The 26,114-nt window shown below is 41.9% G+C and overlaps 1 protein-coding gene across 4 annotated transcripts in view; it reads left to right on the plus strand.

Moving 5' to 3' along the window:
* The first annotated feature begins 1,873 nt into the window (after positions 1-1,873).
* Positions 1,874-26,114, plus strand: part of LOC129829032 (SAP30-binding protein-like) — a 48,868-nt gene continuing 24,627 nt past the window's right edge. For all 4 annotated transcript variants that reach the window (XM_055890461.1, XM_055890463.1, XM_055890464.1 and 1 more), the window contains exons 1-4: positions 1,874-1,988; positions 20,264-20,382; positions 20,518-20,562; positions 25,756-25,798. In XM_055890461.1, the coding sequence (XP_055746436.1) occupies positions 1,895-1,988; positions 20,264-20,382; positions 20,518-20,562; positions 25,756-25,798 (301 nt within the window). In that variant the 5' untranslated portion in view covers positions 1,874-1,894. The remainder of the gene's footprint in view (positions 1,989-20,263; positions 20,383-20,517; positions 20,563-25,755; positions 25,799-26,114) is intronic.

Raw genomic sequence — 26,114 nt, forward strand, 5'->3', positions numbered from 1 at the left:
GATTTCGTGCGAAGACTTAGGGTCATCAGAGGAAAAGCAACCCGAACGAGGCACTGATGACGTAATCGTTAGGCCTTCAAAACAAGGCGCACCAAAGACAGTTTTGTGTGTCAAAGCGTACTCATCTGCCAACACTGCTGCCTGGGCCAATGTCGCCACTTTCTGTTCATTTAAATTAACTACAATTCTATCAGGCAGGTTTCTTTTAAATCCTCCGACAGCATCAACTCCTGAATATCAGCAAAGGTGTTAGATTTGCTGGCTGAACACTAGCGATTAAACAGAGACTCTTTGTCCAAACTCATCAAAAGGACGGTGAGAGGGTTTTTTGTGGTTCCTGAAGAACTGCCTATAAGCTTCAGGCACCAACTCATAAGCCCGCAACACGGTTGTTTTAACTATATCGTACTGTAAACTGTCTTCCAGGGAGAGAGCGGCTACTACTCCCTGGGCTTTCCCAGTCAATTTACATTGCAACAGGAGCGGCCAAACCTCGAGTGGCCAATGTAGCGCAGCGGCCACACGTTCAAATGCAGAGAAATAGGAATCAACTTCCGACTCCCGAAATGGAGGGACTAAAGCATTTTTTTAACTTACATCGAAGTGGGCTTGATGATGGGCAGGCTGTGGAGTCGCACTGGAGCCAGCATGTAGCTCCAGTTGTCGGCTTCTATTTCCATTTTCCTAATTTCTAAATTAAAATCCATCTGTCTAACGCGCTCTTTATCTTTTAGCTCCATTTCCAAACGGGTCAGCCTCACCTTTAGCCTAGCGGTCCCGTCTGAACGACCCGACGCGGAAGATAAAGGTTCGAATCAGGGCAATGTAAAGGGAGTACGAGCAACCTCTTCCTCCGTGCCGTCCTCCGACTTGGCATCGGAAGGTCTACCCGTCTCCTCTCCTGAAGCCTCCCTCTCCTCATCTTTCAACAAGAAAATTAGTTTTCTCACTAAACCCTCCCTGACTAGCACCAAAAGCTCAGCCTTTAGAGCTTTCTCAGGGACGAAGAGTCCATAATGGTCAGCAATGATGCAAAGGTCTACTTTATGCAACCCCACCAACCGATCAACAGAGGGCGCTTCAATAAACTTGGAGACGGCTGAGGCAGCCATTTTGTACACAGCAGCCTACTGAACACACGTAAACTAAACAAGTCACCCAAACTCACAACCTACCACCACACCTCAATCACCGATCACAGAGAGCTCAGAGCAGTGGAGTCCTGTGGATTTAATGATCCCGGATGAGCCCCAATTATGTTATGTACACCTCTTGGTGGAGGGAACGCAACACCCTGCTCCAACTCAACTCCCCACGGAGCTAAAAAAAAAAAGGTATGTGACTGTAGGTGCGGGTAAGGATGACAGAGGCAGAGAATATTACCGTTTACAGGGAATTTATTCTTCCTTCACACGGTAAGGTGGGGAATAGGGTCTGGACGGAACCAAAGAAAGTACAAGTTAAAGTTCCCCTCTCCTACCTTACCCTCACCTACAATCACATACATGTTTTCAACTGTTGAGTTGTAGCAGGTTGTTGTGTTCCCTCCTCCAACAGGCGTAGGTAACATTCTTCTATGATATAATGGTGGTCCGCAAACAAACGTTTAAGGTGCATGCCGCCACCTACTGTGCTGGAGTGTGTGGTCAATCACGGTTTACAACATTAGCTCCACATTTCTAAATTATCCTATTTAACTCAGTGTTTTTGATAAACTAAAAAGAGCTCTACTAACTGGCGGAGCGTCATACATTATGCCAATAATTTTCATAATGGGACTCGTAACTACGCCTTTTCTAATATCTCGGACTACATTTCCCAGAGCCCCGAATACGCATAACCCTTTCAAAAACGACGCTGAAAGTGACGTCTTTGTTGTGCGACCGGTGGAGAAATGGCGAGCGGCAAAAAGAGTGCACTTCTCTCCTCTTTGGCGGATTATGGAGACGATTCAGAGGCAGATTCCGACCCAGAGATAGAAGAAACAGGTAGATAATTTGCTTAACTACTGATACTGATTGCATAGAAATGAGAATTTTGGCCCCAAATCTGTTGTAACTGAGACGAAAGTGGGTAACCGGAAATCGCTTTGTGTAGTTCAACAATGTTGTTGGCTAGCTTGTAACAGAAACGTTAGCTAGCTAAATACTATATTGAGGTGTTAACTTTAACATTACTGTTCTAACTAACTTTGTCCCCGAGCACGGTAAACAAACACTGGATTGTCATCGTTATCTAGAATAAGGCGTTGTGTGAGCCTGTACAGAATATACTTTATTAAACGTAAGGCTAACGTTAGCTAGTTTTGTGTGGATGGAAGAGGGGCATGTCAAGATGCCATCATAACTGGCTACGGTAGTATCTGAATCACATCACCGGCTACGGTAGTATCTGAATCATGAACTCTAACTCCACACTTGTTGCTAGATAACAAAATACGGAACAGTGCTGTGCCATAGAGATCCTATTTAATTACTAGAGGGCTATGTCGTTCGTAGACGTTACTAGTTCAAGAATTGGCCAAAATTGCAGTCATGTTGGTCAGGGAGAAATCCAAAGCAGTCTAATTGGAATGAATGACAGTAGAGGCATACTCCTGATTTTACTTATGCAGAAATATACAAGTAAGGAATGTGAACCTAAAATGTCAACCTAAAATATTGTCATATAATTTATGAATACAGTTTATACAGGTTTTAGACACATTTTCTGAATTAAGACTAATGTAAACATACATTAATGTCGAAATGTTAGTTTTCTTAGAGATCTGTGTTATTACATATGTTATTAGATACAATATCAGTGCTAGTTGCATTTACAACTTGTCTAAGTCTTATCATCAACTTATTTCAGCAAGTATATGGCTGTGGATTGACTGCATTGTTTGAATGGAATGTTGGCATATTGGCAGTAACGTTTTAACAATTTATGAAATCATTCTTCTAAAACAGTATAAGCTAGCCAGATAGTCTTATCACAGCACTGGCAAATCATGATTGACCAGCAGGGCTTTAACTCTAAGTTTTTGGTCCACCAGCCACTGTGGCAGGTGGATTAAGAAATCTACCAGCCACTCAGATTTTTTACCAACCATGAATGTCAGTCAATCCGGGAAAGTTTCAAGAACTTTGAACATTTCTTCAAGTGCAGTCGCAAAAACCATTATCTCTATGATGAAACTGGCTCTCATGAGGACCGCTACAGGAAAGGAAGACCCAGAGTTAACTCTGCTGCACAGGATAAATTCATTAGAGTTAACTGCACCTCAGATTGCTGCCCAAATCTCAACATCAACTGTTCAGAGGAAACTGCGTGAATCAGGCCTTCGTGGTCGAATTGCTGCAAAGAAACCACTACTAAAAAGACACCAATAATAAGAAGAGACTTGCTTGGGCCAAGAAACACGAGCAATGGACATTAGAAATCTGTCCTTTGGTCTGGTGAGTCCAAATTTGAGATTTTTGTTTCCAACTGCCATGTCTTTGTGAGACGCAGAGTAGGTGAACGGATAATCTCTGCATGTGTGGTTCCCACCGTGAAGCATGGAGGCGGAGGGGGTGCTTTGCTGGTGACAGTCTGTGATTTATTTAGAATTCAAGGCACACTTAACCAGCATGGCTACCACAGCATTCTGCAGCGATACGCCATTCCATCTGGTTTGCGCTTTGTGGGACTATATTTGTTTTTCAACAGGACAATGACCCAACACCCCCCAGGCTGCGTAAGGGCTATTTGACCAAGGAGAGTGATGGAGTGTTGCATCAGATGACCTGGCCTCCACAATCACCTGACATCAACTCAATTGAGATAGTTTGTGATGAGTTGGACCGCAGAGTGAAGGAAAAGCAGCCAGCAAGTGCTCAGCATATGTGGGAACTCCTTCAAGACTGTTGGAAAAGCATTCCAGGTGAAGCTTGTTGAGAGAATGCCAAGAGTGTGCAAAGCTGTCAAGGCAATGGGTGGCTACTTTGAAGAGTCTCAAATATAAAATATATTTTTGATTTAACACTTTCGTGATTACTACATGATTCCATGTGTTATTTCATAGTTTTGATGTCTTCACTATTATTCTACAATGTAGAAAATAGTTAAAATAAAGAAAAACCCTTGAATGAGTAGGTGTGTCAACTTTTGACTGGTACTGTATATATCTAGGTGGTTAGAGCCCTGAATGCTGATTGGCTGACAGCCGTGGTATATCGGATCGTATACCACGGGTATGACAAGTTATTTTTACTCCTCTAATTACATTGGTAACCAGTTTATAATAGCAGTAAGTCACCTCGGGTAGAGGTCGACCGATTTATGATTTTTCAACACCGATAATTGGAGGACCAACAAAGCCGATACCGATTAATCGTACGTTTTTTTTTGTGTGTTTTTTATTATTATTATTAATATAATTATTTTAATATTTGTAGTAATGACAATTACAACAATACTGAATGAACCCTTTTATTTTAACTTAATATAATACATACATAAAATCAATTTAGTCTCATAAATAATGAAACATGTTCAATTTGGTTTAAATAATGCAAAAACACGGTGTTGGAGAAGAAATTAAAATTGCAGTATGTGCCATGTAAAAAAAGCTAATTGCCAGCCTAATCTCGAGAGTTGATAGGCTTGAAAACATAAACAGCGCAATGCTTGAAGAGCTACTGGCAAATGCAGGAAAGTGCTGTTTGAATGAATGCTTACGAGCCTGCTGCTGCCTACCACCACTCAGTCAGACTGCTATATCAAATCATAGACTTAATTATAATATAATAAACACACAGAAATACGAGCCTTAGTTTCCGGATTTGACATATTAATAACCTATCATTTCGAAAACAAAACGTTTATTCTTTCAGTGAAATACGTATTTTAACGAATGGGTGGCAACCCTAAGTCTAAATATTGCTGTTACATTGCACAACCTTCAATGTTATGTCATAATTATGTAAAATTCTGGCAAATTAATTACGGTTTTTGGCTGGGGAGATGTGCGCACTGTGATTGAAGAAATGTTTAGAAGCGCTGCGCATATAAAGTCTAATTTACTCAAGTCTACTAAAGTGAGCCTTTGTCCTTGTGTTTCTTGGCTATTGACATTGTTTTGTTCACAAGCTAGGTTGTTTTGTAATTTCTGAGTATTCTTCTGCGAAGACACATTGGCTACTAGTTATATTCTCATATCTCACAGGCCGGTACACTAAATGACGACTCCAGTGGCTCGAGTGCCCTTGTAGCTACGGTAACCTCTTGGCCTTAAAGGGGCAGCTGAACATTTTGTCTCATCTGTGATTTTTTGGGGGTTAAAATACTCGGGTCACAAAATTTTTATAAAATTTAGCAATTTACCGCATCACTTCTTACTAGTAATACATCCATTGTTTGAGAAACATTACAAAGCATGCTCATTTGTTTTTTGTATGTGTTGTATCTTCTATATACCACCCCTACCTTGTCACAACACAACTGATACGCTCAAACGCTTTAATAAGAAGGAAAGACATTCTACAAATTAACTTTTAACAAGGCACACCTGTTAATTGAAATGCATTCCAGGTGACCACCCCATGAAGCTGGTTGAGAGAATGCCAAGAGTGTGCAAAGCTGTCAAGGCAAAGGGTGGCTATTTTGAAGAATCTTATATAAAATATATTTGGATAACACTTTTTTTTGGTTACTACATGATTCCATATGAGTTATTTCATAGTATGGATGTCCTTACTATTATTCTACAATGTAGAAAATAGTAAAACATTAAGAAAAATCCTTGAATGAGTAGGTGTTCAAACTTTTGACTGGTACTGTGTATGTTTGTGTATATATTATTCGTATTGAACTGTTCGGTACAGGGTCCACGGTGCACGGTTTGGTATGCACTGCGAACCGAACAATGCATTAATCATATATTATAGCTAGGAAAATATATAATTGTAAAATAAACCAATGGCGTATAAATTGACGTGGGGAAAATATCCACATAGTAATAAAGTTGTTATAGTTGTCTGTAGCTCATTAGTTATTTCACTCCATTGAGAACAGAGCTGAGAGACCGTCGCAGCAGCAATTCACTTATGAAGGAATTAGCAGTTAGCAAAGGAGCAACTTGGCGAGCCAGAACTAGAAGACGCCCCGGTATCATTCAGGTCTGCCGTCTGGGAACATTTCTGTTTCCCTGTAAACTATAATGGGATTGCCAACGAGTGGTGGATAAAACTTCTACAACATGTTGGCTCTGTTCATTTGCCGATAGCCTATTCGAGTGGCAATACGAGTAACATGACTACTGATTTGCGCCGACATCACCCCAAAGTGCCAATCGGTGGGACTAGGCGAAAAAATGAAACGGCAACCACTTCTCCCCAAAGCCTTCAAGCAACAATATGCGGCTGACTCCGGTAGGGCTAAAGATATCAATGCAGCGATAGCAAAATTCATAGCGGCAGATATGAGACCCTTCTCTGTGGTAGAGAATGCGGGATTCAGAAACATGCTTAAAGTGGTCGAGCCGCACTCACTATTCCTTCCCGCACACATTTTGCCCAGACATTAATACCTACCTTACTCAAAATAACAACTTGAGAGTGAGTTGTCAGAAACGTGGTCTGTTGTTCTAACAGACCGTTGGACGTCTAGAGCTTCAGAGAGCTACCGTACTGTAACGGCTCATTTCATTACGGCAGAGTGGGAGATAAAAAGCCATGTCCTTCAAACACGTCCTCTTGAGAGTCGTCACACCAGTGTAAACTTGGGGGAAGAGCTGAGGGAAGTAGTTGCCGTGTGGAAGTTGTAGGGGACTAATGTAACGATTCCTGTGACCACTGACAACACTAGAAATGTTGCAAATGCAGTTGCACTAGCTGGACTGGGGCCACAGATAGGATGCTTTGCTCACGTTATTAATCTGCATCTCAAAAAGCAATGTCAGTCAATCCAGTCTCTCGCCTCCTAGCAAAGATCAGGAAAGTGGTATCCTTCTTTCGCAAAAGCACAACTGCTGCACATGTTTTCAAGACAAAACAGGAGATGCTGAAGCTGCCAAACCACAAACTAATCCAAGATGTCCCTACTAGATGGAATTCAAGCCATGACATGGTTGAGAGAAACCTTGAGCAGAAAGTTGTGGTGTATTCTACACTGACTGATCAAGCTGTCAGGAAGAATGTCAAAGATATTGGGGCTTTGTCTGAAAATTATGTAAGAGTGCAGAGGAAAGTGTGCTAACCTCTCAAAACAGTCAACACTGAACTGCACTGGAAACAATGATGCTGAAATCAATGGTGGCATCTGATGAAGATGAATCGGCAGTAAGGGATGTCAAGACTGCTATCAGAGTTAACCTGGAGCCTAGATATGCTGACCCTGGTGTCCAAGACTTGTTACACAAGAGCACCACTTTGGACCCCCGGTTCAAGTCTCTGCTGCACCTGGATGCTGCTGCTCGTCTGAGAGTCTACAATGACTTCACAGCAGAGCTTGTGACCAATATACAGGTATTGTATTTATTTTGTTAATGTGACATTGTTTTATTAATTAGTGATTTAACAATTATAAAGTAAAAATTGTTATAGTGTCTGATATATATTTCTAACAAATCATATTTTTAAAGCCACTTCAGAGATAGCAATTATCATCTAATTTAATTCTGCAGGGTCAAGCCACAGATACCAGAGGAGCCAATCCCTCTCCAGAGACGACAGACGATAGGGGTTCTCCACCAGAAAAGAAGTCTGGCATGGCTGAGCTTTTTGGGGAGTTGTTCACGACCCAGGAGCAGGGAACCAAGTCAAAGGTCAAGGTCATAGAGGAGGAGGTGACCTCCTACAGGGAACTGGACTGTATTCCTCTGGATGCTGATCCATTTACATGGCGGAAGACCAAAGAGTTAATATACCCTCATGTTGCCATGTTAGCAAGGCGCTACCTGGCTGTGCCTGGGACCTCTGTTCCTAGCGAGAGGGTATTCTCCACGGCGGCTGACATTGTCACTTTAAGCCGATCTGTGCTCACTGTAGATAATGTGGATAGACTAATCTTCTTAAAGAAACACTTGAGAATCTGATAATGTTTTTAAAAAATTCAAGTAACCAGTCTCAAGTGGTCCTATTTTGTTCAAGGTACTGCCATGTGACTTAATTTTGATATGCTGCTGGACTACAGTATGCACTCTTGTTGAAGTTCTGTTTTACTGCTGTTTTTTGTTGTCCCTTTGTTTCCATCTGCTCCTGGGAATTCGAGCTACCCGTGTTTACTATTATAATAAAGGGAAAATCTAAATACAAATGACTTATTTCTCAGGCATTTATTTTGTCGATGTATTGAAACCGTACCGAGCCGTGACACCACTGTACCGTACCGTGAGTTTTGTGAACCGTTTCACCCCTAGTGTGTGTGTGTATATACAGTTGAAGTCGGAAGTTTACATACACTTAGGTTGGCGTCATTAAAACTCGTTTTTCGACCACTCCACAAATTTCTTGTTAACAACCTATAGTTTTGGCAAGTCGGTTAGGACATCTACTTTGCGCATGACACAATTAATTTTTCCAACAATTGTTTACAGACAGATTATTTCACTTATAATTCACTGTATCACAATTCCAGTGTGTCAGAAGTTTACATACACTAAGTTGATTGTGCCTTTCAACAGCTTGGAAAATTCCAGAAAACATGTAATGGCTTTCGAAGCTTCTGATGGGCTAATTTACATAATTTGAGTCAATTGGAGGTGTACCTGTGGATGTATTTCAAGGCCTACCTTCAAACTCTGCTTGACATCATGGGAAAATCAAAAGAAATCAGCCCAGACCCCAGAAAAACAATTGCAGACCTCCACAAGTCTGGTTCATCCTTGGGAGCAATTTCCAAACGCCTGAAGGTACCACATTCATCTGTACAAACATTAGTACGCAAGTATAAACACCATGGGACCATGCAGCTGTCATACCGCTCAGGAAGGAGACGCGTTCTGTCTCCTAGAGATGAACGTACTTTGGTGCGAAAAGTGCAAATCAATCCCAGAACAACAGCAAAGGACCTTGTGAAGATGCTAGAGGAAACAGGTACAAAAGTATTTATATCCACAGTAAAACGAGTCCTATATCGACATAACCTGAAAGGCTGCTCAGCAAGGAAGAAGCCACTGCTCCAAAACCACCATAAAAAAAGCCAGACTACGGTTTGCAACTGCACATGGGGACAAAGATCGTACATTTTGGAGTAATGTCCTCTGGTCTGATGAAACAAAAATGGAACTGTTTGGCCATAATGACCATTATGTTTGGAGGAAAAGGGGGAGGCTTGCAAGCCAAAGAACACCATCCAACGTGAATCACAGGGGTGGCAGCATCATGTTGTGGGGGTGCTTTGCTGCAGGAGGGACTGGTGCACTTCACAAAATAGATGGCATCATGAGGGAGGAAAATTATGTGGTTATATTGAAGCAACACCTCAAGACATCAGTCAAGAAGTTAAAGCTTGGTCGCAAATGGGTCTTCCAAATGGACAATGACCCCAAGCATACTTCCAAAGTTGTGGCAAAATGGCTTAAAGACAACAAAGTCAAGGTATTTTAGTGGCCATCACAAAGCCCTGACCTCAATCACATAGAAAATTTGTGGGCAGAACTGAAAAAGCGTGTGCGAGCAAGGAGGCCTACAAACCTGACTCAGTTACACCAGCTCTGTCAGGAGGAATGGGCCAAAATTCACCCAACGTATTGTGGGAAGCTTGTGGAAGGCTACCCAAAACGTTTGACCCAAGTTAAACAATTTAAAGGCAATGCTACCAAATACTAATTGAGTGTACGTAAACTTCTGACCTACTGGGAATGTGATGAAGTAAATTAAAGCTGAAATAAATCATTCTTTCTACTATTATTCTGACATTTTATATTCTTAAAATAAAGTGGTGATCCTACCTGACCTAAGACGGAATTTTTTACTAGGATTAATTGTCAGGAATTGTGAAAAACTGAGTTTAAATGTATTTGGCTAAGGTGTATGTAAACTTCTGACTTCAACTAATATATATATAAAAAAAAATGTTTTTTGTTTTAGTAAGCTATGAAAGAAAAATACAGTAACGCAAACTAGTGCAGAATTTATTTTTCCATAAATGTGTATATGACATTTCACTTGCAAATGCAAGGTACCCTGACCACCCACCAACATGGCTGGTGAAATAGACATCTTACACGGCAATTCCAAAATCTATGCTCATTTGGCGGATGTTCATTTTAGGCATTGTTGACAAACTCCCTGACCGACATGGCTGACCATTATTGGGTTAATGACCATTGTAGTATTCAAATTCCTAATTCTATGGCGGCAGCTTTACAAGTCAGAATGTTGAATAAATGCTAATTTGAAGGTATACTTATCTATATATCTAAACTGACTGTACCGGTTGTCCGCTATGTTTGTCCTTATGCCGCTGGAAATTTTAGGCAAAATATTGACAGGTTATTGTTAAACAGAGTTTTCAAAATGTCTGTTTTTGTGCATGGCTCTCACTGTTAGTTTGTCCATCACCTGGCGCATGCAATATTGAAACTTGCTGACGAGACTACGTCGATGAGTGGATAAAACGCCTCTACCCTCTGTTCTCTTGTCAAACGTGCAATCACTGGAGAAAAAACTGGACGAGCTAGCTATGTAATCTGAAGAACTGAGTGGCTGAACAAGGACGAGGGAATCTCTGTGTTAACAGGTGGTGTGCGATCTCTAATATTAAGGTGGTCTCGAGGTTCTGCGCTGGTACGATGTAGACCATACTACACTGAACAAAAATATAAATGCAACATGCAACAATTTCAAAGATTTTACTGAGTTATAGTTCATAAGGAAATCGGTCAATTTAAATAAATGTATTTGGCACTAATCTATTGATTTCACATGACTGGGAATACTGATATGTATCTGTTGGTCACATATACCTTTTTTTCCCATGTAGGGGTGTGGATCAGAACCAGTCAGTATCTGGTGTGACAAACATTTGCCTCATGCAGCATGACACATTTCCTTCACATAGAGTTGATCAGGCTGTTGATTGTGGCCTGGAGAATGTTGTCCCACTCCTCTTCAATGGCTGTGCAAAGTTGCTGGATATTGGTGGGAACTGGAGCACTCTGAGCATGTTTGGGATGCTCTGGATTCACAATGTTGACATGTCTGAGTATGCAGGCTAGGGAAGAACTGGGATATTTTCAGCTCCCAGGAATGGCGTACTTAAGCATTAAGGCCCAGGGGGGTGTGGTATATGGCCAAAATAGCACGGCTAAGGGTTGTTCTTATGCACAACGCGGAGTGCCTGGATACAGCCCTTAGCCGTGGTATATAGGCCTTATGCCACAAACCCCCGAGGTGCCTTATTGCTTTTATAAACCGGTTGCCAACAGTGAGGCAATTAAGGACACATTTTAAATTAAATGTTTTTATAAATAACTTCTGACAATACATTGCAGTTGGTCCAGAACAAAGCAGCACGTTTCACACTTAAAAGTAGACGGAGTAAAAGTGTCAGTCTCTCCTGGTTCAAAGTTGGGAAGAGATTGACGGCATCACTATTGGTCTTTGTGAGAGGTATTGATGTGTTGAAGGTACCAAACTGTAAGCCAAGGCAACAGCTACTCTTCCTGGGGTCCAGCAACATTAAAGGCAGTTATATACAATAACAAATATTACATTTCATAACACTTTTCACAGCACATCAAGTGTGTGCTCTCAGGCCACTACTCTACTACCACATACAGTGCATTTGGAAAGTATTCAGACCATTTCCCTTTTTTCACATTTAGTTACATTACAGCATTATTCTATAACGGATACAATTATTCCCCCCCCCCCCTCTAAATCTACACACAATACCCCATAAGGACAAAGTGAAAACAGATTTTTAGAAATGTTTGCAAATGTATATAAAAAAAATATTTAAAAGAAGCCTTATTTACATAAGTATTCACCCCCTTTGCTATGAGACTCGAACTTGAGCTCAGGATTTTGTCAATGCACAGATATCGGGAAAAGTACCAAAACATTTCTGTAGCATTGAAGGTACCCAAGAACACAGTGGCCTCCATCATTCGTAAATGGAAGAAGTTTGGAACGACCAAGACTCTTCCTAGAGCTTGCCGCCCGGCCAAACTGAGAAATCGGGGGAGAAGGACCTTGGTCAGGGAGGTCACTCTGACAGAGCTCCGGAGTTCCTCTGTGGAGATGGGAGAACCTTCCAGAAGGACAACCATCTCTGCAGCACTCCACCAATTAGGCCTTTGTGCTAGAGTGGCCAGAAAGAAGCCACTCCTCATTAATAGGCACGACTGCGTGGCCATGCACGCCTCCAACTCAATTATCAAGTTTGCGGACGACACTACAGTGGTAGGCTTGATTACCAACAACGACGAAACGGCCTACAGGGAGGAGGTGAGGGCCCTCGGAGTGTGGTGTCAGGAAAATAACCTCACACTCAACGTCAACAAAACAAAGGAGATGATTGTGGACTTCAGGAAACAGCAAAGGGAGCACCCCCCTATCCACATCGACGGGACAGTAGTAGAGAGGGTAGTAAGTTTTAAGTTCCTCGGTGTACACATCACGGACAAACTGAATTAGTCCACCCACACAGACAGCGTTGTGAAGAAGGCGCAGCAGCGCCTCTTCAACCTCAGGAGGCTGAAGAAATTCGGCTTGTCACCAAAAGCACTCACAAACTTCTACAGATGCACAATCAAGAGCATCCTGTCAGGCTGTATCACCGCCTGGTACGGCAACTGCTCCGCCCACAACCGTAAGGCTCTCCAGAGGGTAGTGAGGTCTGCACAACGCATCACCGGGGGCAAACTACCTGCCCTCCAGGACACCTACACCACCCGATGTCACAGGAAGGCCATAAAGATCATCAAGGACAACAACCACCCGAGCCACTGCCTGTTCACCCCGCTATCATCCAGAAGGCGAGGTCAATACAGGTGCATCAAAGCAGGGACCGAGAGACTGAAAAACAGCTTCTATCTCAAAGCCATCAGACTGTTAAACAGCCACCACTAACATTTACTGGCCGCTGCCAACATACTGATTCAACTCCAGCCACTTTAATAATGGGAATTGATGGAAATTGATGTAAAAATGTATCACTAGCCACTTTAAACAATGCCACTTAATATAACGTTTACATACCCTACATTAATCATCTCATATGTATATGTATATACTGTACTCTATATCATCTACTGCATCTTGCCATCTTTATGTAATACATGTATCACTAGCCACTTCAAACTATGCCACTTTATGTTTATATACCCTACATTACTCATCTCATATGTATATACTGTACTCTATACCATCTACTGTATCTTGCCTATGCCGTTCTGTACCATCACTCATTCATATATCTTTGTGTACATATTCTTTATCCCTTTACATTTGTGTATAAGGTAGTAGTTGTGGAATTGTTAGGTTAGATTACTCGTTGGTTATTACTGCATTGTCGGAACTAGAAGCAGAAGCATTTCGCTACACTCGCATTAACATCTGCTAACCATGTGTATGTGACAAATAAAATGTGATTTGATTTGACAGCCCACTTGGAGTTTGGCAAAAGGCACCCAAAGACTCTCAGACCATGAGAAACAAGATTATCTGGTCTGATGAAACCAAGATTGAACTCTTTGTCCTGAATGCCAAGTGTCACATCTGGAGGAAACCTGGAACCATCCCTACGGTGAAGCTTTGTGGTGGCAGCATCATGCTGTGGGGATGTTTTCAGCTGCAGGGACTGGGAGTCTTTTCAGGATCAAGAGAAAGATGAACTGAGCAAAGTACAAAGAGATACTTGATGAAAACTTGCTCCGGAGTGCTCATGGCCTCAGACTGGGGAGAAGGTTCACCTTCCAACAGGACAACAACCCTAAGGCCACAGCCGAGACAATGCAGTAGTGGCTTCAGAACAAGTCTCTGAAAATCCTTGAGTGGCCCAGCCAGAGCCTGGACTTAAACCCGATCGAACATCTCTGGAGAGACCTGAAAATAGCTGTGCAGCGACGCTCCCCATCCAAACTGATAGAGCTCGAAAGGATCTTCTGAGAAGAATGCGAGAAACTCCCCAAATACAGTTGTGCCAAGCTTGTAGCGTCATACCCAAGAAGACTCAGTGCTTCAACAAAGTACAGAGGAAAAGATCTGAATACTTATGTAAATTTGATATTTCAGTTTATTTATAATAAATTTAGCAAAAAATTCCAACAGTTATGGAACTATTTAATCCATTTTAGAATACGGCTGTAACGTAACAATGTTGAATATGTCAAGGGGTCTGAATACTATGAATGTATCTGCAATATACACACACGGATTTTGTGTGTCCCATCACAGTCCCTGCTGTTCCCTAAGGTGTATTTTTGTTTTTTAAATCTGATTCTACTGCTTGCATCAGTTACCTGATATGGAATAGTTTCATGTAGCCATGGCTCCATTTAGCACTGTGAAGAGACCTCTGGTGGCATGTCTTGTGGGGTATGCATGGGTGTCCGAACTGTGTGCTGATAGTTTAAACGGTGCATTCAGCATGTCAATACTTCTTACAAAACCAAGTAGTGATGAAGTCAATCTCTCCTCTACTTTGAGTCATGAGAGATTGACATGCATATTATTAATGTAAGCTCTCTGTGTACATTTAAGGGCCAGTCTTGCTGCCCTATTTTAGAAAAATTACAATTTTCCCAAAGTCCCTCTTTGTGGCACCTGACCACATGACTTGACAGTAGTCCACGTGTGACATAACTAGGGCCTGTTGGGGATGCCTTGATGTTGGTAAGTAGGCTGAGCAGCGCTTTATTATGGACAGATTTCTCCCCATTTTAGCTACTGTTGCATCAACCCAGGGTTACTCCAAGTTGTTTAGTCACCTCAACTTGCTCAATTTCCACATTACTGCTTACATGATTTAGTTGAGAACTAGGGTTTAGCCAATGAATTGTCCCAAATACTTTTTAGTTTTTGAAATGTTTAGGACCAATTTATGTCTTGACACCCATTCTGAAACTGCAGCTCTTTAAGTGAAGTCATTTCACTCGCTGTAGTAGCTGTTAATAAAGATTGAAAAAGTCGCCTAGACAGCTGCCCTGCGGAATTCCTGATTCTACCTGGATTATGTTAGACAGGATTCCATTAAAGAACACCCTCTGTGTTCTGTTCGACAGGTAACTCTTTATCCACAACACATATGTTTCTCCAGCAACAGACTATGATCGATGATGTCAAAAGATGCACTGAGGTCTAACAAAACAGCCCCCACAATCTTTTTTATTGTCAATTTCTGTCAACCAATCGTCAGTTATTTGTGTAAGTGCCTTGTATGTTGAATGTTCTTTCGTATATGCGTGCTGAAAGTCTCAATTTGTTTAATGTAATACAATTTTTCCAAAAGTTTACTACAGGTTGGTAACAGGTTGATTTGGTCGGCTATTTGAACCAGTAAGGGGGGCTTTACTATTCTTGGATAGCGGAATGACTTGCTTCTTTCCAGGCCTTAGGGCACACAGTTCATTGTAGGCTTAGAAGATATGGTAAATAGGAGTGGCAATATCGTCCATTATTATCCTCAGTAATTTTCCATCCAAGTTGTCAGACACCAGTGGCTTGTCAATGTTGATATACAACAATTTTTTCACCTCGTCCGCACTCCACTTTTCAGAATTTAAAATTCTAATGGTCCTCTTTCATAATTTGTTCAGTTATACTTTTGTAGTGTCAGTGTTTGTTGTTGGCATGCTACAAAGGGAAAGCCAGCTGCAAGCCTACCAGATGAGCTAAATGCCTTCCAAGCGCGCTTCGATGCTAGCAACACTGAACCATGCATGAGAGCACCAGCTGTTCCAGACTACTGTGTTATCACACTCCATAGCCGATGCAAGTAAGACCTTTTAAACAGGTTACCATTCTCAAGGCTGCAGGGCCAGACAGATTACCAGGATGTGTACTCGTAGCATGCACAGACCAGCTGGCAAGTGTCTTTACTGATATTTTAAATCTCTCCCTGACCAGGGCTGGGCGGTATACCGCATGTTACTATATACTGGTATTGATGCACGGACCGATTTGAGTTTTTACCTGACCTTCTATAATGGTGTTTCAATGTTTGATTTGTTAAATGTGATACGCATCTCCAGTGCATATAATGTCAGTTTTTATAGTTTGCTTCTTGAGTCATCTCTCTCCCACTCTTGCTGCTGCATGCTGCTAACCACAATAAGCCCTGTCACTCAAGGAGAGAGCAGTTGCGCGTCCACTGAGTCAGGAGCACTTCTTTGCCGTTCACTCCAAATGGTCAGATGGATGCAAGAATGTTGGTGACATGCTGCTTTCCTCAAGAGTTTTATAATTACGCTTTGTTTCTGTATCTTACGGTCTGCAAACTACTGGTTGCTAGTTTGTCTTTCCTTAGCAAGGTGTTGCTAAAATAATGTGTTCGCCGCTAATGCTAATCGCAAGTTAGCAGGCTAGCTAGCTTGCTAAATGTACTAAGAGTCAGAGCAAACCTATATAGTTAGCTAATGCTGCCTGGTACCAGTGCTGGTGTAGGCCAAGGTATGCATGTTTGTGCAACATCTTATCAGAGAGGAATAGGCAAAGCATGAATATATTGTCTGGCTGGCTAGCTAGCTACATGAAGTATGAAAATGTGTAATGCAACACAATGCTAATTAGGGTCACCTGGAAACACTGACAAACTTTGGTTCCTACCCTGTCAATCATTTCTCACTGGCTTATTAATTTGTTGTCATGTCAAACAACAATGTATTCAAGTTGCTGCCCACTATGTTCCAACTATAACATTTGAAAAATTGTCATATTTCCATGACTCCAACAGTTCAATTAACTAGGCCTAGATTTTTTGGGGCCATATGCTGCATGGCACAGTGTGGAAATTGACAAATGCTGAAAGTGAGTGTGGGCAAAAATAAATTCTTCATCTCCACTTAGGCAAAACAGATAGTTCTATAATGAAGAACAGTATCTTACAGGATTCAATAGTTGGAATTGTAAGAGTTGTTGCCCCGTCCCATTCTCTGTGATTGTCATTTTAATGGAATCCAGAAAGAACGAACAAAAAACCTGTTCTCAAACATTTACATCAAAAGGTGCAAAGTTTCGGTCAAAGACACAACATCCACATCAAATGTAATATTCTTCTTGATCAAATAACATGGAAAACTACTTTTTGTTCAGTATTTATTTACCATCCTTACAAACCATTTAATGTACAGTGCGTTTGGAAAGTATTTAGACCCCATGACTTTTTCCACATTTGTGTTACATTACAGCCTTACTCTAAAATTGATGACATTTTCCCCCCTGTCAATCTACACACACTAACCTATAATGACTCACAGAAATGGATTATCTACATCAGTATTCTGACCCTTTACTCAGTACTTTGTTGAAGCACCGTTGGCAGCGATTACAGCCTCGATTCTGCTTGGGTATGACGCTACAAGCTTGTCACGTCTGTATTTGGGGAGTTTCTCCCATTTCTTCTCTACAGATCCTCTCAAGTTCTGTCAGGTTGGATGAGGAGTGTTGCTGCACAGCTACTTTCAGGTCTCTCATCAGACCAGCGACTCTTGTTTCTCATGGTCTGAGAGTCCTTTAGGTGTCTTTTGGCAAACTCCAAGCGGGCTGTCGCGCCTTTAACTAAGGAGTGTCTTCTGTCTGGCCACTCTACCATAAAGGCTTAATGGGTGGAGTGCTGCAGAGATGGTTGTCCTTCTTGAAGGTTCTCCCATCTCCTCAGAGGAACTCTGGAGCTCTGTCAGAGTGACCATCGGGTTCTTGGTCACCTCCCTGACCAAGGTCTTTCTCCCCAGATTGATCAGTCTTGGCGGTTCCAAATGTCCAATCAATTGAATTTACCACAGGTGGACTGTAATCAAGTTGTAGAAACATTGATGTTCAATGGAAACAGGATGCATTTGAGCTCAATTTTTAGTCTCATAGCAAAGGGTCTGAATACTTATGTAAAGGTATTTGTTTTTTAAAACTTTTAATACATTTGCAAACATGTCAACCTGTTTTCGCTTTGTTATTATGGGGTATTGCGTATAGATTAAGGATTTTGTATTTATTTATTACATTGTAGAATAAGGCTAACGTAACGTTACTGTATTGTCATCTAGGTTTAACTGTAGATTTGCCATCCCCATGAAGAAACACAATGCACAATACAGTAATTGAGTACATTGAGACATCACGTGATTTGTGACGTGACGATGTGGCTCAGTTGGTAGAGAATGGTGCTTGCAATGCTAGGGTTGTGGGTTCGATTCCCACTGGGGACAGTATGAAAAGTTATGCCCTCACTACTGTAAGTTGCTCTGCATAAGAGCATCTACTAAAATAGAAAAAGGAATGAATAGACCATTTCAGTTTTCACATAGAAATAAGTTTCATTTGCAAAGTATTTCAAGAAACTGGAAAACATATCAATCAACTATATTTATATTACAGAAGTATTATCAGATTAACTGTTTTGTACTTAAAATGATCAGAGTCAAATTACAGATGCTGGTTAACACTCAACTACATTTACTTTAAATTTGTTCACAAAAGTAGTGCACTGTGCTTTTACTAGTGCTATACTGGCGGACCGATACAGACGTTTTCAGTGCGGGGAATCCCTGGCCGTCTGTAATACCTACATGTTTCAAGCAGACCACTATAGTCCCTATGTCCAAGAATGCCAAGGTTAGCTGTCTAAATGACTATTGCCCCGTAGCACTCACATCTGTAGCCATGAAACGCTTTGAAAGTCTGGTCATGGCTCACATCAACACCATCATCCTGGATCCACTCCAATTCGCATACCGCCCTAATAGAGCCACAGATGATGCAATCTGTATTGCACTCCATCCTGCCCTTTCTCACCTGGACAAAAGGAACACCTATGTGATAATGCTGTTCATTGACTACAGCTCAACGTTCAACAACATAGTGCCCTCTAAGCTCACCACTAAGCTCAGGACCCTAGGATTGAACACCTCCCTCTGCAACTGGATCCTGGGCTTCCTGACAGGCCGCCCCCAGGTGGTGAGGGTAGGTAACACATCCGCCACGCTGACACAACACGGGGCCCTCAGGTGTACGTGCTTAATCCCCTCCTGTACTCCATGTTTACCCACGACTGCTTAGCTGCGCAACACCATCATTAAGTTTGGTGACAACACGGCGGTGGTAAACCTGATTACAGATGACGATGAGACCGCCTATAGGGAGGAGGTCAGAGACCTGGCAGTGTGGTGCCAGGACAACAACCTCTCCCTCAACGCCAGCAAGACAAAGGAGCTGATCGTGGACTGCGGGAAAGGGAGGGCCGAGCACACCCCCACAGGGCTGTAGGGAGCTGGTCGAGAGCTTCAAGTTCCTGTGTCCACAACACTAAGGACCTAACATGGTCCAAACACACCAACACAGTCGTGAAGAGGGTATGACAATGCCTCTCCCCCCTCAGGAGGCTGAAAAGATTTGGCATGGGCCCTCAGATCCTCAAAGTTCTACAGCTGCAGTATTGAGAGCACCTTACCTGGCAGCATCACTGCTTGGCATGGCAACTACTTGGCATCTGACCGACAGGGTAGTGCATATGGCCCAGTACATCACTCCTTGTATTATATAGTCTCGTTATTTTATTGTTATTAGTAGCTTTTTTTTATTTTCAGCAAATGTTTCCTACTTTTTAACCTCATTGTTGGGAAGGGCTCGTAAGTAAACATTTCACAGTCTGCACTTGTTGTATTCGGCGTATGTGACAAGCCACATTTTATTTGCGATCCGGGGGTCCTTGGGTCGTCCCTAACCCACTTTGAAGTTGACATTGATAAAATAGTTACGGTTAGGTAAGGTTAGGGTTTAGGGTAGGGATGTCACAAGGATACCGGATTAACCTTTGCTGAGCTCGTTCAGCTGTTAACATGGTTTTACACATGTGTCAGGTGATCTAAATCAGACAGGCATTGCCAGGGGAAAAAACAGGTCAATATTACTTTCCTGTAGATATGTTTCTCTAAAATATCTATTTGGCATAATGACCAACCAATAAAGTAAGTCGGAAAACAACTTTTTATTATAGGTACTTGTTATACCAGGCACACACATTACGAACATGTGAAAGAATAGAGGCTAACCAATCTCAGCTTGATATTAGGTCAGGAAGCCGGCAACTGAATGCTGCTATGTTTCCAACCTGATAACCAAGCTCTGTCATTCTGCAGAGGGCCATGGAGTAGGCCTGGTGTCTGCTGCCTACGGAGAGGACGACATTAGCCGGATTGAGGATGGCGACGACAAGGCATCCGGAGACGAGGACAGTGGGGAGAGCTCCCGTAACTCGGTCAGTTCTCTTTATCTCTCCAATTTAGTCAGTCTCTTTCCCACAGCACCCTGCTAGAGGTATTTGTCAGCGGTGCACGTATGAGTGTGTGTGGTCGCTCAGGGATGTTAACCATTTGCTTTCTTGTCTTCATAGGACATGGAAGAGTCTGATGAGGGTGGAGACACAGATGATTATAAGGTATTTTAACCTCCCCTGGTTTTGGTATGGTTTGTACTTGCGAAATGTTTGTTAGGGGTTCATGGGGCTAACCAATATTGTCTCTGGGGGTGCAAAGAAAGGCAAGGATTTTGTTAATATGATGGTAGTGCCACTAGGTGGTAGTGTTGAGCTATAATGTTTTGTCTCTATTCACCGATACTTGTATAGAGCCGCATAAACAACATCCATTATTTCAAGTTAAGTATAGCTTGGTTGTGCACACTGATGAAAAACCTTTGCATATAAACTTTGAATTATAGTTATCATGTTAAATCCGCACCAATAAGAACAAGCTTGATCAAGATGTGGCATTTAAAGGTGCATACCCTTTTGAATAGTGAGGTTCAGACGAGCAGGGTTGTACCCTTAGCCAGCCCCACCCTGATAGTGCAGCAGTCAGTGTTTGAGTTGGAACTGTGATTGATGCAGGTCAGGAGGGCTTGATGCTACTCAAACAAACAATCATTACAGGGCTTGGGCCACATAATGCCATAGTATCCTGTGTGGGTCTGACAATTAGCAACTCTATGATCAGGCCATGAATGCAATATGTCTGCAGAACTATAGCATTTCACAACATGGGGGGGATCAGGTAGAGAGGTGGAGGACTGGTGAGATGTTGTGTGCCTTTGCGTCTGTCAGAGAGGTAGAGTTGCGGTAAACTGATCCAGAACCTGCCAAAAACCGTAATCGGGTGTGTTTTCACTGGCTACTACTACTATACTCCCACTCTCGTTAGTTTGGTTTATATTTTGCTACTGCTGCCCTATACACCAGAGTCCCACTATTTATTATGAGTTATGCCTCGTCAGACACACCATTGACCCCCACTTTGTCCTAAGAGCTGAACTCGTTATCTATATGCTAATTCTGTTTCGACTGCGTTGAGGTGCAACAGGCCCTGTCCTATGTCTTTTTTCTAGTCATATAGAGTTGGTTTAGACGAGGCTAGTGTTTGTAAGAGCTATGTAGTAGAAGGCTCTCGTGTGAAAGTTAAACATTGCTTACTGGTAATTTAGGGGAGTTAAACGTGTAGCAGTTCTTTCAAACTCGTCTCCAACTCTTAGCCAAACTATTGAGTAATAGCTTGGTTGGTTGCACAGGCATGATTTATCCATCTACTGTTTTCACTTATGGCCTGAAAATGCAATGGCTTTGATTAGATTGGATTTCATAATTATTTTTTTCATAGAGAAAGACTTAAAATGCCATATCTGAGTTATAGATGTACTTTTGTGTCATATAACAGTAATAGTGGAATGGATTTATAGAGGTGATTCATTTATATAACGTAATGGAGATGTTGGGATACTTTCATTGTGGCCTGCTTTCTTTTGAATGGCTCGGGGTGGGCTTGGGCTAATGCCACAGACGGGAAGAACCATAGAACCAACACGGCCTCTCCCCTTTTTCAGTGAGAAAGCGATGGGCGGAGGGGTTGTCACCAAATGTGTCCGTGCCCTGGTTATCACATTTTGGCTCTTGATCGTGTCAGGGACAGAGTGGGGTAAGGGTTGAGTGGAGGGGTTTGTTTGATTGTGTCTCTTGCCCTCTCTCTACCCCCTTGACATGTGTTTGGCCCATAGTGAAGACGCAGTAACCCAGAATAATGGCCGTTTGTCCACACTGTTCTGTTGCTGTAATTCTCTCTCTCTCTGGCTGAAAGTATTTTAGTATTTTATTAGGAACCCCATTAACTGCTGCCAAGAGAGCCGCTACTCTCCCTGGGCTCCAACCGGGATCAAGACAACACATCACAACAAAACAATAGTGTACCTACATTACCGTTCAAAAGTTATGGGTCACTTAGAAATGTCCTTGTTTTTGAAAGAAAAGCTAATTTTTTGTCCATTAAAATAACAAATTGATCAGAATTTTCAGCTGTACTAACATAATTGCTAAATGTTTTTGTAATGATCAATTAGCCTTTTAAAATGATAAACTTGGATTAGCTAACACAACGTGCCATTGGAACGCAGGAGTGATAGTTGCTGATAATGGGCCTCTGTACGCCTATGTAGAAATTCCATTAAAAATCAGCCGTTTCCAGCTACAATAGTCATTTACAACATTAACCATGTCTACACTGTATTTCTGATCAATTTGATGTTATTTTAATGGACAAAAAAATGTGATTTTCTTTCAACAAGAATTTCTAAGCGACGCCCAAACTTTTGAACGGTAGTGCAAATATGCTGAACAGCAATATAAATTTGAAGTGCATCAATTTCAAAGATTTTACTGAGTTATAGTTCATGTAAGGAAGTCCTAATCTATGGATTTCACATGACTGGGAATACAGATATGCATCTATTGGTCACAGATACCTAGGATCAGATAACCAATCAGTATCTGGTGTAACCATCATTAGCCTCATGCATCGCGACACAATTCCTTTGCATAGATCAGGCTGTGGAATGTTGTCCCACTCCTCTTCAATGGCAGTGTCACGTTGCTGGATATTGGCAGAAACTGGAACAAGCTGCTGTATACGTCAGTACAGAGCACCCCAAACATGCTCAATGGGTGACATGTCTGGTGAATATGCAGACCATGGAAGAACTGGGACATTTTCAGATCCTTGCGACATGGTGCTGTGCATTATGCTGAAACATGAGGTGATGGCAGCAGATGAATGGCACGACAATGGGCCTCAGGATCTCGTCACGGTATCTCTGTGCATTCAAATTGCCATCAATAAAATGCAATTGTGTTCGTTGTCCGTAGCTTATGCCTGCCCATTGCATAACCCCACCGCCACCACGGGGCACTCTGTTCACAACATTGACATCAGCAAACGCTCACCCACACGTGATCTGCGGTTGTGTGGCCGTTTGGACATACTGACAAATTCTCTAAAATGACAGAGGCTGCTTATAGTAAAGAAATTAACATTACATTCTCTGGCAACCGCTCTGGTGGACATTCCTGCAGTCAGCATGCTAATTGCACGCTCCCCCAAAACATGAGACATCTGTGGCATTGTGTTGTGTGACAAAACTGCACATTTTAAAGACAGAGTGACAGCAGTGGTGTTGCAGAGACAGGCTGCACAACAGAGAGGCAAGAGGCACAGTTATAGTGTTGAGTTGTATATCCAGTGGTGTTTTTACATGTTGTATTTGTCTAAATCATGAGCTTGTTAAAAAAGGACTAGGACTATATTTCACTGGTCATTGGTACAGTAAAAGTTGAGAAACGATGTACTATAGTGTACTGCCTATGTTATGTGTCAGTAGCATTACTGCTTGTGTAAGTAGTCACAGGACGTTGTGCATTATAGAAATGTACAATGCTCCACCATTACAAATGTACATTATAAAAGGTACTATATTACAATACATACTACGTACATTTTTTTATGTTTTGTAATATTGTACATTTCTATAATGCACAACATCCCTGTTGTATTGTTTTACACTGAACAAAAATATCTAAACTGAACATTTAAAGTGTTGGTCCCATGTTTCATGAGCTGAAATAAAAGATCCCAGAAATGTTCCATACACACAAAAAGCTTATTTCTCTAAAATGTTGTGCACACATTTTTTAACATCCCTGTTTCTCCTTTGTCAAGATAATCCATCCACCTGACAGGTGTGGCATATCAAGATGCTGATTAAACAGCATGATCATTACACAGGTGGACCTTGTGCTGGGGACAATAAAAAGCTACTCTAAAATGTGGCCTTTTGTCACACAACACAAAGCCACAGATAAAGTTTTGCGGGAGCGTGCAATTGGCATGCTGACTGCAGGAATGTCCACCAGAGCTGTTGCCGAATAATTTAATGTTAATTTCTCTACCAGAAGCCACCTCCAACATTTGTTTTAGAGAATTTGGCAGTACGTCCAACCGGCCTCAACCGCAGACAACGTGTAGCCAGCCCAGGACCTTAACATCCACTTCTTCAACTGCATGATGTTCTGAGGGTGGGGTGGACTGAAGATATACAAAAATGATGCATCTTCACAGTCCACATTGTGCCATGTGTTTTTTTTTCTTATTTTTTTCTCTTTACTTAGATTTTACTGTGCTAGCTTGAATTACCTGATGTGGAAGAGTTCAATGTGTTCATGGCTCTGTGTACTGAACAAAAATATAAACGCAACAATTTCAAAGATTTTAATGAGTTACAGTTCATATAAGGAAATCTGTCAAGTTAAATAAATTAAGAGAAATATGCTTTCTGTGCGAATGTAACATTTTTTGGGGGATTTTTTTATTTCAGCTCATGAAACATGGGACCAACACACTTTACGTGTTGCGTTTTATATTTTTGTTCAGTGTAGTATTGTGATTTTCTGAGCCTCTGTTCTGGACTTTGGGACTGAAGAGAACTCTAATGGCATGTCTTGTGGTGTAAGTATGGGTGTTTGAGCTGTGTGAACAGACAGTTCAAACGCATCAATACCTCTCACAATAAGGAGTCGTGAGGCTGTCAATCTGTCATTCATTACAGTGAAATGGAAATTCATTCAGTGGTTCAAAAGAACCTCTGGTAAGCCATGTCTGCACTGTATCCTTCCTCCCCTTCCTCGCTCCTCCCATTGTTCTACTTAGTTTGGCCCTCTGCCCTCTTCAAGACAATTCTTGGATGTGTCCATGCAGTTGCTAGGTGACTGGGTGGCAGTGTGTGTGTGTGTGTGTGTGTGTGTGTGTGTTCCATTGCCAGTGAATAGGAGCACTGTTTCTGTGGCTGAACCTGTGTTATGCCCACAGTTCTGGCGAGGACAGGCCATATTTTCTAAGCAGCTCACATCACCCCACCTCCTGCCAAGCCCCTGCTTTCACAAGAATGTCCTGAAACTCCTGTAGCCACATGTTTGCCATGATACCACGAAGGCAATCTTATGCCAAACGACTGTTTTTTTATATAAATTTTACCCCAAAAATAAAGCAGTTTAAATAATCAGGAAACCTCATTCAGTTTTAGCCTACCTGTCACATCACCATGGCTGACAAACTAATATCTTATTGCAGACCATTCCGCTGCTATTACCCTATTCTAATAGTTAACTGTTAACGAGTGGTATAATTGGGGTAATTGATCACCATCAACAGTGATGTTATGCTGCCTGGCCATGTTGACCCTCACATCCAGGACCGTGCATGGTTCTTTGACTGACGTTCAACCCCCCCCCCCCCTTCTGTGTGTTCTCTCTCTTCAGGACATCCCAGAAGCAGAGAGGAAGGACCCCAATGAGTTGGTCGGTGAGTACACAAACAGAAAACCGTGTTTAAGACACGGACACAATACAAACTTTTTGTGAAATTTGTAGATTGCGACCATCAGCCGTTATATGGTCAAGACTGTTACATTTATAATGCTGCGATCTAGATCATGGGTACTCAACTCTTAGCCTATGAGGTCCAGAGCCTGCTGGTTTTATGTTCTACCTGATAATTAATTGCACACACCTGGTGTCCCAGGTCTAAATCGGTCCCTAATTAGAGGGGAACCATGACAACGTGCAGTGGAACTGGCTTCCAGGTCTAGAGTTGCATTTGAGGGGTGTAAATAATGATT

The sequence above is a fragment of the Salvelinus fontinalis genome, chromosome 30 (assembly GCF_029448725.1).
Source record: "Salvelinus fontinalis isolate EN_2023a chromosome 30, ASM2944872v1, whole genome shotgun sequence".
NCBI classification, from domain to species: Eukaryota; Metazoa; Chordata; class Actinopteri; order Salmoniformes; family Salmonidae; genus Salvelinus; species Salvelinus fontinalis.